At 40.5% G+C, this 12,672-nt stretch overlaps 1 protein-coding gene across 4 annotated transcripts in view; it reads right to left on the minus strand.

Annotated features, from left to right (window-relative positions):
- The window catches only part of arhgap32b (Rho GTPase activating protein 32b), an 88,585-nt gene that overhangs the window by 40,178 nt on the left and 35,735 nt on the right, over positions 1–12,672 (minus strand). For all 4 annotated transcript variants that reach the window (XM_008428365.3, XM_008428367.3, XM_008428366.3 and 1 more), the window contains exons 4-5: positions 8,606–8,700; positions 8,058–8,142 (exon numbers count right to left, since the gene is read on the minus strand). In XM_008428365.3, the coding sequence (XP_008426587.2) occupies positions 8,058–8,142; positions 8,606–8,700 (180 nt within the window). The remainder of the gene's footprint in view (positions 1–8,057; positions 8,143–8,605; positions 8,701–12,672) is intronic.

Genomic DNA, 12,672 nt, shown 5'->3' on the forward strand with positions numbered 1-12,672 from the left:
AGTGGAGAATTAGGTTCATTTAACTGCTGATTAATGACTTTTTGGAAGAAACAAGAAAAACTAAACTGAGCTTTTATCTAGTTCATATTTCCCAATAAACAGTTTCAAGTAAACCATCTTTAATTATATGTCTTTTCGTTTTGATTCCGGGTGCCATTAACTGCACCTTCATAAAACATTCTGTAAAATCTTAGTCAAAAACAGAAAAGTTAGGTGAGCTCTATTGACCTTGTTTAAAATGAACGGCACAGCATTGGTCTCGGTATGATAATATATGGTACGGTGTATTCAGGAGAACCTTTCCACTGCCAGCTGGACTCTTATTAGGCAAGCGGGTTTTAACTCAACCGCCTAACGTGGCATCGTACTAAAGCAAGGATAAAGTGACTCACTAGTATGTCTCATGCTTGTTTCAAGCAACGATGGTTTAATAAATAAACTGTATTGTGTAGCTCCACCCTGACCGTACCATACCGCTCACCAACTTGTCTCCATGGCAGCAGCTCAAGAGGCTTCACACTTCTGCCTCAATCCTGACATAACTTTCACTGTATGCTCATCCGTCCATGCACAACGGGTTGCCTGAATGCTAACAAAACTGTTCATCTCCCCCAGAAGAAATTTAAAAGATCCATACATCATTCCTGAAATTTATTTTAAATTTACAGCAGCATTTCAAAGCCTAAACTTCAGTCTCTGAAGCCCCAAAATCGCCCCCTGCAACTCACCGTGTGCAGTGGAAAACAGGCGCAGTGACAGCACTCGCTGCCGGGCCAACCCAAGCTGTGCGTTACCGTTAGCTGAGATTTCGCTCACCCCAGCTGCCCCGGCAGAGCTTTGAATCTCACCACTATACGTCTGCTTATGAAAATCAAATGATAATCCAGTGATGACCCAGTTTATTCAGCCCACTGCTGCGCAACACCAAAGACAGGTTGGACAAGACGAGCTCTGATGATGTCCAGGAAACCTAACATAGCGTATCCAAGCTGCTAAGGGGGAGAAAATAAAACGGTCTTAACTAAAGACAAGAATGCACATTTAAAACTAAATCCAATTTTCTAAACTTTTACTAGAAAAATAATACTCAAAAGTTTGTACCGATTTGGAATTTACTTGCCAAGAACCCTTTAAGAGTACAGTGCAGCTTGGGATTTATAATGCATTTTGTCTTGGCAAAAGGTTCCTACGCAGTCCGGAAAATTATGGAGTTTGATTCAGGATTGGTTAGAAATACTGGCAGCTTTTTGGAGATCTCAGCTAAGGGAGGTTCTACCTCCTCTCAAATAGATTCACAGGGAGATGGATTTTCACAGTTTAAAACACCAAACACCGCTAATTTAAAATGCTAAAAGTAGAGTAAGGTCTCAAATCCCCTACATTTTAACAACTCCTCACACACAAAAAATATGACGTCACCTCTCCTTTTGGCAGGAAGGCTAGAAAACACAATTAAGGGCATTTTTATATCAGCTGCTCTCCATCCACAGCTCTCTGAGGTTAACAGATAATTACTGGAGTGTCTGACAGTCACTACAAGTAAATCTTACTGGACACAGACACGCAGCGGAGAGCTGGACCAGCAGCTAGCAGTTTGTCAAATTGCTCAGGCTAGTTAGCATGGCCTCCAATGACAGTGGATAAACTGCTTTCCTGCTACAGTAAGTTGCTTCTCCACCATTGGGACATTTAGCAGCAAGTACATGAGAATGATTGGGAGTGGTAAGACCCTCCTCCTCGCTGTGATTGGTTGATTTCGGTCAGAACGACTCAGTAGTGGTGCATTTCTTCAAACAACAGTCGAAGTTCAGAGACAAAATCAATCTTATCACAGACTATCTGTCTTATAGAAAAACTGTTACGACATGCTGAGAGTTTTAATAAATACGTGAAACGTATTTTTTTTAATAAAAGTTACAAACGGCAACTTTAAGCAACTTACTTTTCAGCATTAAACGTAGGTCTTTGTGTTGAAGAACTCAATTAGAAAAGATTTACTGTGAAAAATGACTCGTCAACACACCATGGGGTTGGAGTCTAAAGCTGTGTGGATGACAGTTTGCAGTTCAGAGAACAATGGCGGCAATTTGTCAGATTGCAGAAGAGCAGAGCAGGCGGAGGTAGAGTCGGGCCGCCTGCAGGCCTCTGCTGCAGTGAATGGGAACTGCAGAAGGAAGTGTGAAGGGGCTATATCTAAAATCATTACTTAAGCTGTAAAAATGGATTGGGTGTAGGGCTCAGGAGTGCAATGGAATCTAAACAGAGCGAGTTTGCTGAAAGCAGGGTGAGATCATAGCTTGGAGCAGGGACACCAAATAAATCTGATTACTGAGGTGTGCATGCACAGCTCTGCGTAAGGATAGCTGGAGCACCATCCAACACAGATTAACCTTTGTTGCAAAGGGAACTAAGTGGGGCTGAAATGGATTTCCACCAAAGTGCAAAGAGTATAGAGTCGATATGTGCATCCTGCTAATTCAGGCCATTCTGCACACTGGTGGTAACCGTCCATTATTATCCTGTTGTGTCAGATAAAACACAAAGAAAAAAACAAAAACAAAAAAACTTAAAGTAATTTTCTTGACCCACAAATCATGTTGATGAGTCAGGTAAAGCAGAGTAGCGGTCTTCCAGATGACTTATCGGCCCCCTGAAGTGCAGTTCCTCCAAGCAGCCGGCTCAGCAGTTAAAACATTCCAACATTTAAGCACGTTTCCCACCGGAGCCGGTGGTAATAAATCAGTCTACTCAGACGCTACAAGAAGACAGAGCAAACAGAACGGTGTGAGCAGGTCATGCTTATTGATGATTGACTAAACCCCGTCATGGAATAAACTCCTAAAACTCAGGAGCGGAGGTTTGCGTGGAACAGATAACGTCATAAACTGAAAAACATCAACCCTGAGCCCGTTTTCATCGACCATAACAGTGCCTAATGAGTGCTGGGTTTTGTGCCGCTTTGTCCGCAGTGGAGCTTTAAGAACCTTTCAACAATGACCACGAGGCACAAAGACCGAGCTCTGGCCAAGCTTTTGTTTTCCCGCACCGAGAGCAGAATGACTAATAGTTACATCACTCCCAGGCCTCTGGATGGACATGTGACACGGGGTTCGACATGACAGAACAAGGCTCTCACCTTCTCAAGAGACAAAATCTCACCAATAACTCCAGATAATAATATCTAGAGTTACAAAATCAGATTCTCTTTATTGACTCTTGTCTTTTTTCTGATGGCTGAAAGTTGTTTGCTATGAAGAGGTATTTAAAATAATGAATAGCGTCCCACTAGGAAAGGGCCTTGCACAAATGCAGATGACGGCTGAAGATGTAAAAAATGGATTTCATGTTACAAATCAGAAGGTAGAAGACATGGTAGCTGTACACTAAAAGGAGAGTTGGGGGGTTGTGGGTGCCAATCTTCATTACATGGATGGCTGCTTCCATACACGCAACCTGCTGCTGTGGCTGGCCGACCCGTTCTGACTGCTGCACTGCGGTCAACATGAGGGGAAACTCCATCACAGCTGTTAACTCCGTCATGATTATTGTTTTCTATCGGATCGAATTCCCACCCCTTTAAAGATTTAATTAAAGATTTAATATCCCAGCCAATTATTTTCTTGGAGTCACACGAGGATGTTAAAAAGTGTCAAAATATCTCCCCCTGATCACACAGGGGTCTTTATTTACAGCTTTGTTCATTTTTTTAGAGAGTCAGGCACTGGCAGCACAGTGTCCCTCTTAAGATCGGCTGTGAAACATTAAATAATACAATAGGTAATGAATAAAAATACTATAAATAGTTGTATATTTTTTGGCAGACCTGTTCAAAGTTATTTACTGGTGATCCGCCAGTTGATTGGATATCAGTGAGTGATAGCCAATTTCCCTTGATAAGCTAGTCAGATAAGTCCCTGTTCAATAAATCCATCAGACTCGGTAAACACATCAACTCAACAAAGTCCATAAATAATGATTAAAAAATAGGTACATAGGCATGAATGCATAAATGGGGAAAGTTTTTTCATCTGCTTTATTTTCTATTGAATTTAAACAGGATTTAGCTCCATAAAGGAACATACCCTATCCTTTTTTTGCAGTTAACTTCATTAATAGAGTTAAAAGAAATTTTAAGCAAATTTGTTGGTATATGTTGTAGCTCTTAAGAGAACTGGAATTGGCTGGTCAGACCTGGAAGAAAATCAGTAATCAGTACCAGCCAGAAGAATACTGATGGGTTGGACTTTAATTATCAGAACTGATTTCATTTCAGAAAAAGTGAATGTAAGGTATTTCATGTTTCCTATAAAAATGAGGATGCAAAGCAAAATTCTCCCAATATTCTCATTTGTGGACAAGTCAGGACTGCAGGCTGGCTTGGCAGAGCAAACAGTGGATGACAGGACCAGTTTACATGGAAGCGTCCATTAGTAATAAAACGTTTGAAAGCTTTGAGCTCCGCGTGCCATCGGCAACAGGGCGGGGAAAATGTCCGGCTGCGGATTTGCTGCGAGGAAGAGCACAGCCGACTGGCACGGAGAGATATTACTGAAGTCAATAAAGTTATTATGAGCAGGTCTATCAGCAGGTTTGATGCAGTCCCAGGCCTGGAAGAGTGACAGGAAGCTGAGAAGATTAGCCAGAGTGCTGTCACTTCTCCAGGTTGAAGGAACAAGAGCAGGGATTCCTACGACGATCTAAAGGACACGTTTGTGAATAATATTCTTAGAATCTTAGAGAAGAAAACATTTCCAATGAGAAAATTACTGTTGTATTTAGTGCTTCTGCTAAACACGTTAATTTTGTAGTAATAAATGATTTAGATATTACTGAATGAAAAATCTGAACGCAATTAATCTCCTGTATTATTGTTTACATCCAAATGTTCCAGCCTGAACTTTTGTGGTACGCCCGTGAATCTGACACACACGCAACACAGTGTGTTGCGTGTGTGATAGGATGCAGGAAAAGACTGTTGCTGTATTCAAGTCGAGCTAAATAGAGTTAGCCCATCAGTAAAGCTATTCAAGCCTAAAATAGCATCTCAATGCTGAACATGACGCAGCAGCACCGACGTTAAATTTGGATTGAACGCTACCTAATATTAGCGTTCAATCCACATTTATAAAGGATTCCTCAAAGAAACTCCATGAATGATTATTGGTTCAATTCATTTTCAGAAAGAAGCTAGGAGATGTTAACTAGGTCTCTGACATATTGCTAGAATAAGCTGAAACATCAATGTTCTGTCAGTCTATAAGCATTTACAATTGCACAATACAAAACACATGTGCACCGACAGTGAGAGTGCACTCTACCGCCAACCACACGTGAAATAACATGTTTGCAACTCAATAAGGTGGCCACACTGGGAGTGGGAGTGGGCCCTGCTAAGATGACAGGACTGCAGTCTGCAATTTACTCCAGGAGTGCAGCTGCAGGTAAACGCAAAAATTACACTGGAGAAAACCGGCTTCAATCAGTTCAAGATTTCACAATTACTGCTGCAGCAGGAGAAAAGATTACACGACAGGAGGAATAAAAAATAAAAAAAACAGAGCAAAGCTGAAAGCAGTAGATCGGGTAAGGAGGGAATACCACAAAATGCTACACTGGTTAGCGTTTAGAAGAAAAACCTGCAAAAGCATTCACAACTCTGAACCTTTCCACATCAGTTCATGTTACAACCACAGGCGTTTTCTGTTATACTGGGATTTTATGACAGAACTGTATTCTGAGCTACATGCAATCATCATGTATTGCAGAAACAAGAAAACAAGACCAGCAGCTGGAACTGCAGTACAAGGAGGTTTTACAGCGTATCGATTCAAAGACAAACCTCAGAGTTCCTCAGATTTGGATTTTTAAAAATCTGCAACAAACAATCCATCAATTATTTAGATGATTAATTGATTAATTGGAGAAACAAATTGGAACATATTGTAGATTTTTCATGTAACCACTTAAGCCTCTTTGTACATTATTAGAAATATGTTAAAATAGGTAAATAAACAAATAATTCAGCTCATTTTTTTAAGTGAGAAAAAGATTTTATTGCCAAAAATACGACATAGTGTACACTTGGTCATATGTAAATTAATTTTTGCATTAGCCAATTAATAATTGGAAAGCAAAAGGTACTTAAGGTGTTTTTTACACAATTTAAACCAACAAAGTTAAAACTCCTACCTGAGCAGTTGTGGGTAGAACATATTTACAGACGATGCTTTTTTTTTCATCTTAAATGCTAAATATATTATTTTTTGTTGTGTTTTGGCTTAATTACTGCTCTGAGGGTGCTTTTCAGCAAATCTAATTTTTTTTTTAAGTCTGTATACTCCAGCAATTACTAATTTAGTAAATTTGATTCATTGCTTCACCCCATCCGTCTTGTTCCTTCACAGTTATGAGCCGTTTTGTACTAGAATTTGAACAAAGTTAATATTTTGGTTTTAATCGGAAACCAAATGTGGAAAAGTTAGATACTTTTGAAGCCACTTTAACTGCAACCAAAACAAAGTTCTAAGTTGAATGTAAAAAGAGCTTTCCATGGAATCATTGCTCTGACTCATAGCTCGTCTGATTAGTTATTTTTTCAGACAGGGGAAAAAAAAATCTTCCAACAAAGGGGCCAAAACCCAAAGCTGAGGTAAAGCCTAAACTCCGTCCAGGACAGATCTCACCTCAAGTCTGAAAGTCTGTCCAAAGTCCACTCTGGCCTTTTCTGATGATTTATTTTCTTTTAGTCGTTCAGCTTTGATGGCTGGCGGGAGAAACTGAACCCTGAAGAAACAAACTTCACCACTACGTCATGTAGGCTAATCAGCAGCCATGCTTTTATCCAGCAGAAGAGTTGAGCTGTTAGTGTCATGTCATCACTCCAAAAACACACAGCTTCAGTTATCAGGCATTTAACCAAACTAATGTGTTCAGTTGTAAAAATATTAAATATGAAACACAGAAACTAACCGACATGACAGAGTGTTTAATCTCTTTCTACAGACTCGAGCTTCCGTTGGCTCATCAGGGAGGCGAAATGACAACGTGGTAAAGCGAAGACACACAGATACATGACAGCAGTTTTGCACCGAGGTGTGTGGAGGCGACCAATCAGCAGCCAGCAGCCACAGATGGGACACTAACAGGAACACCTAGTTACAGTCTGCAGCTCCAACATCTTCTCTATGTGTGCAGTTAGGAGACAAAGCAATGAATAACCTGCAGCCACTTTCCTCTCCTGCTTTAGTGCAATTAATCCAGCCCACTGCTGACCCCTACTGGTGCATTAAAGTAATTTCAGCAGGAAACGGTATGAACCTCAGTGGTGTGATTAGTCAGTATGTAGCTGATAGATTCGGAGAAAAAGAAAACACTTTCACACTCAGAGGAGCAGCGTTGGGACAGAGAAATAGGGCATGCTCTCAATTTCCATCACTATTTTTCTTTTCTTTTTGCTTTCTCAGTCAGAGCAGGAAAAAGAAACAATCCCAGGATGCATTTGGTTAAGGCTGGAGAACGACAGCTAATTTTATAAGACTAAGCCGTTCCATTTTTACCCCCTGAATGCTAACATGGAATTACTCGACAACGGATGTTATTCTATTCTGTCCTATTTTACATGCAGCGTTCCAAATGCACCATGGATGTCCTCTTACGGCACTAAATATGACAGGAGAGCTGGAGTACAAACAGTGGAGAACAACACTGTTTGTGTATTATGGTCATGCCCATAATACACAAGGAAACATTAAAAGCTGAAGAATGATCTAAACTAAACAGATGAAAGTATTTGTTGGAAGAACCAAGGTCAGAAACAAAGCAGATACCACCAGACACAATCTCATTCATGTCCAGGTTACAAGAAACACTTAAACCCTTTTGAGTCACTTCCAATTTAGGAAGCAAATGAATCTGAGATGAAAGAGTCAGTCTACAGCAGACAGAAACGTGACTAGAAACAGAACCGGCATGACCCACTGTTCCTCGGTAAGGACGTATGCTATCAGAAGAGTCACTAGTATGGTGAAGAAGTTCCAGTGGAAGTGTCAGGACTGTACCTGGATTGTTCCAAAATCAACATTTTCATAGTGGAAGTGGGCACACTCGGCCAGTTTTGGGAAGTGTCCCTTGGTGAAGGAAAGTCTGGAAACACAACAGAAACACGGATTGTTTAGATACAGAACGGCCATGGTAACAAGGGATGAGGTGTTCCTCAAGGCTCTGTACCAGGGACACTAGTCCCTTTATAAGTCAGTGTTACTGGTGCAGCTCTACATCTCTCTGTTGATGACAAAAAATTACTGTCATTTAAACACAGCAGCCATTTTTTTTCAACAGATACATCTGGAAGAAATTTGTAGTTTTTCAAGCTATAATGTCCAAACAAGATGATTTGATTTGATCTTTAAATAGCTTGGTAGAACTCAACTTTGACATCTGTTAAAACACCCAAATTAAAACACTGGTTCTTTTATAGAAATTAGTTATGCTTTTAATTTATTGTGAAAAAGCAATGTAAGAAATTAGTTCTTTCCAGGTGGTGGACAAAGATACAATGGATCACATATCAAGCAAAAATATATAACCTGTGTGTGTGATTACTCACTTCTTGACATTTTTGACCTTCATGCTGGCCGTACTGCTGCTGCTGGAGCGCATGAGGGGCTCCGCCCTTAGCTCAGGAATCTCCGCACTTCGTGCCTGAAGAAAAAAGTAAAGAAATTCAAACTAGCAGAAGCACAAATATTAGTGATACGTGTGCATAAACATTCATCTGGTACCGACATACTACACCTATGAGGCGCTGTCAACACTGTTCTAGTAAATTGTGCGCAAGTTGCAGATTCAGATCAAATGAGATTATTGAAACAATGATTTGGTGGGGGAGTGTGCTGGTACGGATCACCCGCTACCTCCATGTGTACGCTCAGTTAACAGAGGAGGTCAAGAGCTCAGTTGTAGATGCTGTGGAAGTTACTTCTGTAAACACAGCAGAAATACATCCCATGATCTTGTGTCAAAGCTGCTTGAATAAGCAGTTATGTCATCTGACTGAGGGAGAACAAAGTTGTTTTTTGTTGGGGTTTTTTTTGCAGAAGGTGTTGTTTCTGGGTTTAGTGAAGAACATCCAGAAAAAAAACGTGGAAGTTTTAGAGTGTCTTGTAAAAGTATTTATAACCCCAAAACAACACTAGGTGAATAGAAATAAAACATGAAAATCGTAGTGTACTTTGTGGAAACATCTCTCTCCTCCTCTCTACCTGCTTTGCACATTTTAAAGGTTTAGAGGCTAAAAGGTTCCTCTTTGTCTTCTCCAGGTAAAACACCTTTTCCACATAAAGCAAACTGAAATCAGACTGAATTATTGTTTTTTGGTCTGAAACAGTTTGTAGTTTTCGGATCGTAACATGGCAACAAGTGAAAAAGCTTAAGGAGTATTAAATATTTTGCAAAGTGGTGTATGGATCTTTATTTTTATCTTTTACAAAGACCTTCTTTAAGGCAGAAAAAGTTCAAGCAATGGATGTGATGTTCAAACTCAAATCTATAATCTTTATTTAATAAGGATAAAACTCCTCGAGATCAAATATTTATTCTATCCTTTTTAAGATCTCTTATTGGTCCCAAAGGGAAATGAAATTAATTAAATGTTAACCGGTCTTTTAACTGTTGTCCTCATGTGTATTTATACTGCCATCCTGCTATTTGAAACGTAAAACAAGCCGCATATGAGGACGCTGAAGCAAATTTATCTGCCAGTTAGTCAAAAAAACAGATCCATAAACCAGAATGTATGATATAGAGAAAAGAAAGGCATCAACTACTGCATGACATTAACATTCTGCCCAATTCAACCCAACTTACTTCCAATCAGATTCACACTTAGCTGTATCGGGTGTAATCCGTGTAATTTATGCAGCAGATTCTCATAACTTTGTGTTGTAAATGCATAGTCAAGAAATATCAGCAGATATCAGTGCTTGATTTTTAGTCGCTGATTGCCAGACAAAAATAAAACTACAGGAAACACAAATAAAAACAGAAGAAGTCATTCTCTGTTTTGGTTTGTTTTTGAAAAACAGACTGAAAACTGAGCCCTGGATGTTATGTGAGCTCTTAAGAAAGCAGAGATTGTTATTTGGGAAAGTTTCTTGTAAGCAGCTTGTGACCTGGCAGCCAGACGGCGTGACAGTGAAGGTGGTATGCAGATGAAGTCAGCTGGAACTTTCTGCACCTCCTCTACCCAAGGTCTTCACAGCATGAAGCTGACAGAGCCAACAGGCTGTTTTAAACACTGCAGCATTAGGTTCTGTGGCACAGTGCTACCTCACTTACATCCTGAATACCCGACCCTCAGCAGACAGCATGCAGTTAGCCTTTCTGTCCACACATAACATTACGCGCAAGTCCTTCAGTGGACAGCCAGGTCCCTTAAAGAACAATGGAGATCAGTGGAATCAGGCTTTTGTCAAACAAACCAACTGTTGTAAATTATCCTGGCCTGCTGTTCGGGAATTGGTCCTGGCATCCTCCTCCATGGTGTTTCTCATGTCCATTCAAGGTGTTAACTGAGGTGAGTTAATTGTAGCATTTACCTGAAACCTCTTCTCAGTTCACTCATTAATTTCTCTTGACTATATTAGATGGTACAGAATAATACCCGGCGCCTGGCACGGCAGCAGTAATAAGAATGACCTAAAAAGGTCAGAACAATCTTTAGCAATAAGCTAAGCCCAGGTGTAACACTTCTACATTTTCCATTTCATCAAAATATAATCTATATATATTGACCTACAATTATTGTAATCCAACCGTCTCTTTGCGATATGAATATTGTACACACTGATATTGCAATGACACGTCATACTGACAATGAGGGTACTGTTGATTTTTGCATCCATTAGATCTAATGCAGTAACTGCTGCAGTTCATATTATGTTATTACCTCATCAGAGTGTTGTCATGTTTGAGAAATTCTTTAATCTCCCATGGCAACCATTCAGCTGTGCAAAACGCCTGGGTGGACCGAGTGCCGCCTTCCAGACAAAGATCCTCCTTGGAGCTGCAGCTTCTAAACTCCCAGCTCACAAAGCACCCTGCCCTCCTCCTTCCCCAGTCAGCTCCTTCAGACTAGCAAGAAGCAATTAGCAGACAACTGGTGGAAGTGATGTTGTGATGACTTCCTGAAGGTCGAGTTTCAGAAAGACCAGGAGTTCTTAATTTCAAGACATTAAATTATGAAGTCAAATTTCTTTTAAATTATGTTTGATGCATAGCATTTTTAGAATAACTGAACGCAGTACTTGATTGTTTAATGTGCCTGGAAAATACATAATACTCTCTAGTGAGTCATTATGAGGTAGTTTTGGGTTTCTGATCAATCATCTGTGAGAGTTGTGCCAGTCTGAGTTTTGAACTGCTCTCTCTTTGATAAAAAACAAGTAGCAAGAGTTCGAATTTACATCTTGCCTGAAAGTTTCAGATTCCACTTCCATCAGGGAGCTCAGATCAAAGTACCACATCCTGTGCCATGTTCGGTGTAAAGCTCTGCACCATTAGCCCACTGGGCTTTGGGAGCATTTTGCTCCATTTCTCTGCTCCCCGGTGCAACAGGGTGTTGGTGTAACAGCTTACACTAAGTTGCTTAATATCTATCACCTTCTGGAGCCACTGGAGACATCTAGAATTTAATCCCAGCCCAGTTCATAGCCGCTCTGCTCTCAAATGTTGACGAGCCAACATGAAGAATTAAAAGCCCCGCCTCTCTGATCAATATTCATCAGCTTGGTGATGAATATTGATGAATAAGGTTGGTGACGGCCTCTCTGTCTGTTGCCGGATCGAAGCGAACACTTGCGAGAAAGCTCTTACCACGCGCCGACCACGGGTGGCTCAGCGTGTTACCATGGAGACGGCCTCATTTTCACTGTGCTGTTGATGCAAGATGCAAGGCCCGCAGTAAAACCAGGGGAGGAAAGGAAATAATGAATGATGCCACGTGCTGAATGGAACCAGCACCGGAGTTGGGCTGAAGTGAACAGACGACGGCAGGAAGATGGCAGAGAGTCTGAAGTGGTTCGGAGGCGAGTTGATCAGAAACCTGAGGCGCCGTTCTCAGAGTAGTGGAAGTTTAAACTCGCCGGCCTGCTGCTTTATAAACAGAAGCTGAGGAGGGAGCCAGAATCAGAACCGGGAAACACGGTCAGACGATGGAAGAGATTCACTTTGGGCTTCACATAGAAACACTATTATTCCCAATGAACTGGACTGAGCTGAATAAAAAATGGGTTTGAAAAAATTGACTTTTTAATGACTACAATACCTCACCAACAAACTCCAAACTGCTGAAACTTTCCCCCATTTTCTATTAAATAAGATTTTACTCGACAGACCAAAGCAAATTGGTGCAAAATTATGACGTGCAAATTAAATGAGACTTGATTTGTGGTTCATGCATATGTGCGGCACATTTGTCCCTCTTTATTCTGACACTCCAAATTAAAATCCAGAACAACCACAACTAGCAAGTAATTATAGTCCAGCTGTGTGCCATTTAACCTGAGAATAAATCCAGCTGTTCTGTGAAGCCTCAGGGGTTTGTTAGAGAACATCGATGTCAAAATGATGCATTTTTAAAAAGACTGAAATAACAGAGTTTTATTCATGTTCTAG

Source organism: Poecilia reticulata, chromosome 14, assembly GCF_904066995.2.
Source record: "Poecilia reticulata chromosome 14, P_reticulata-male-v2, whole genome shotgun sequence".
NCBI lineage: Eukaryota > Metazoa > Chordata > Actinopteri > Cyprinodontiformes > Poeciliidae > Poecilia > Poecilia reticulata.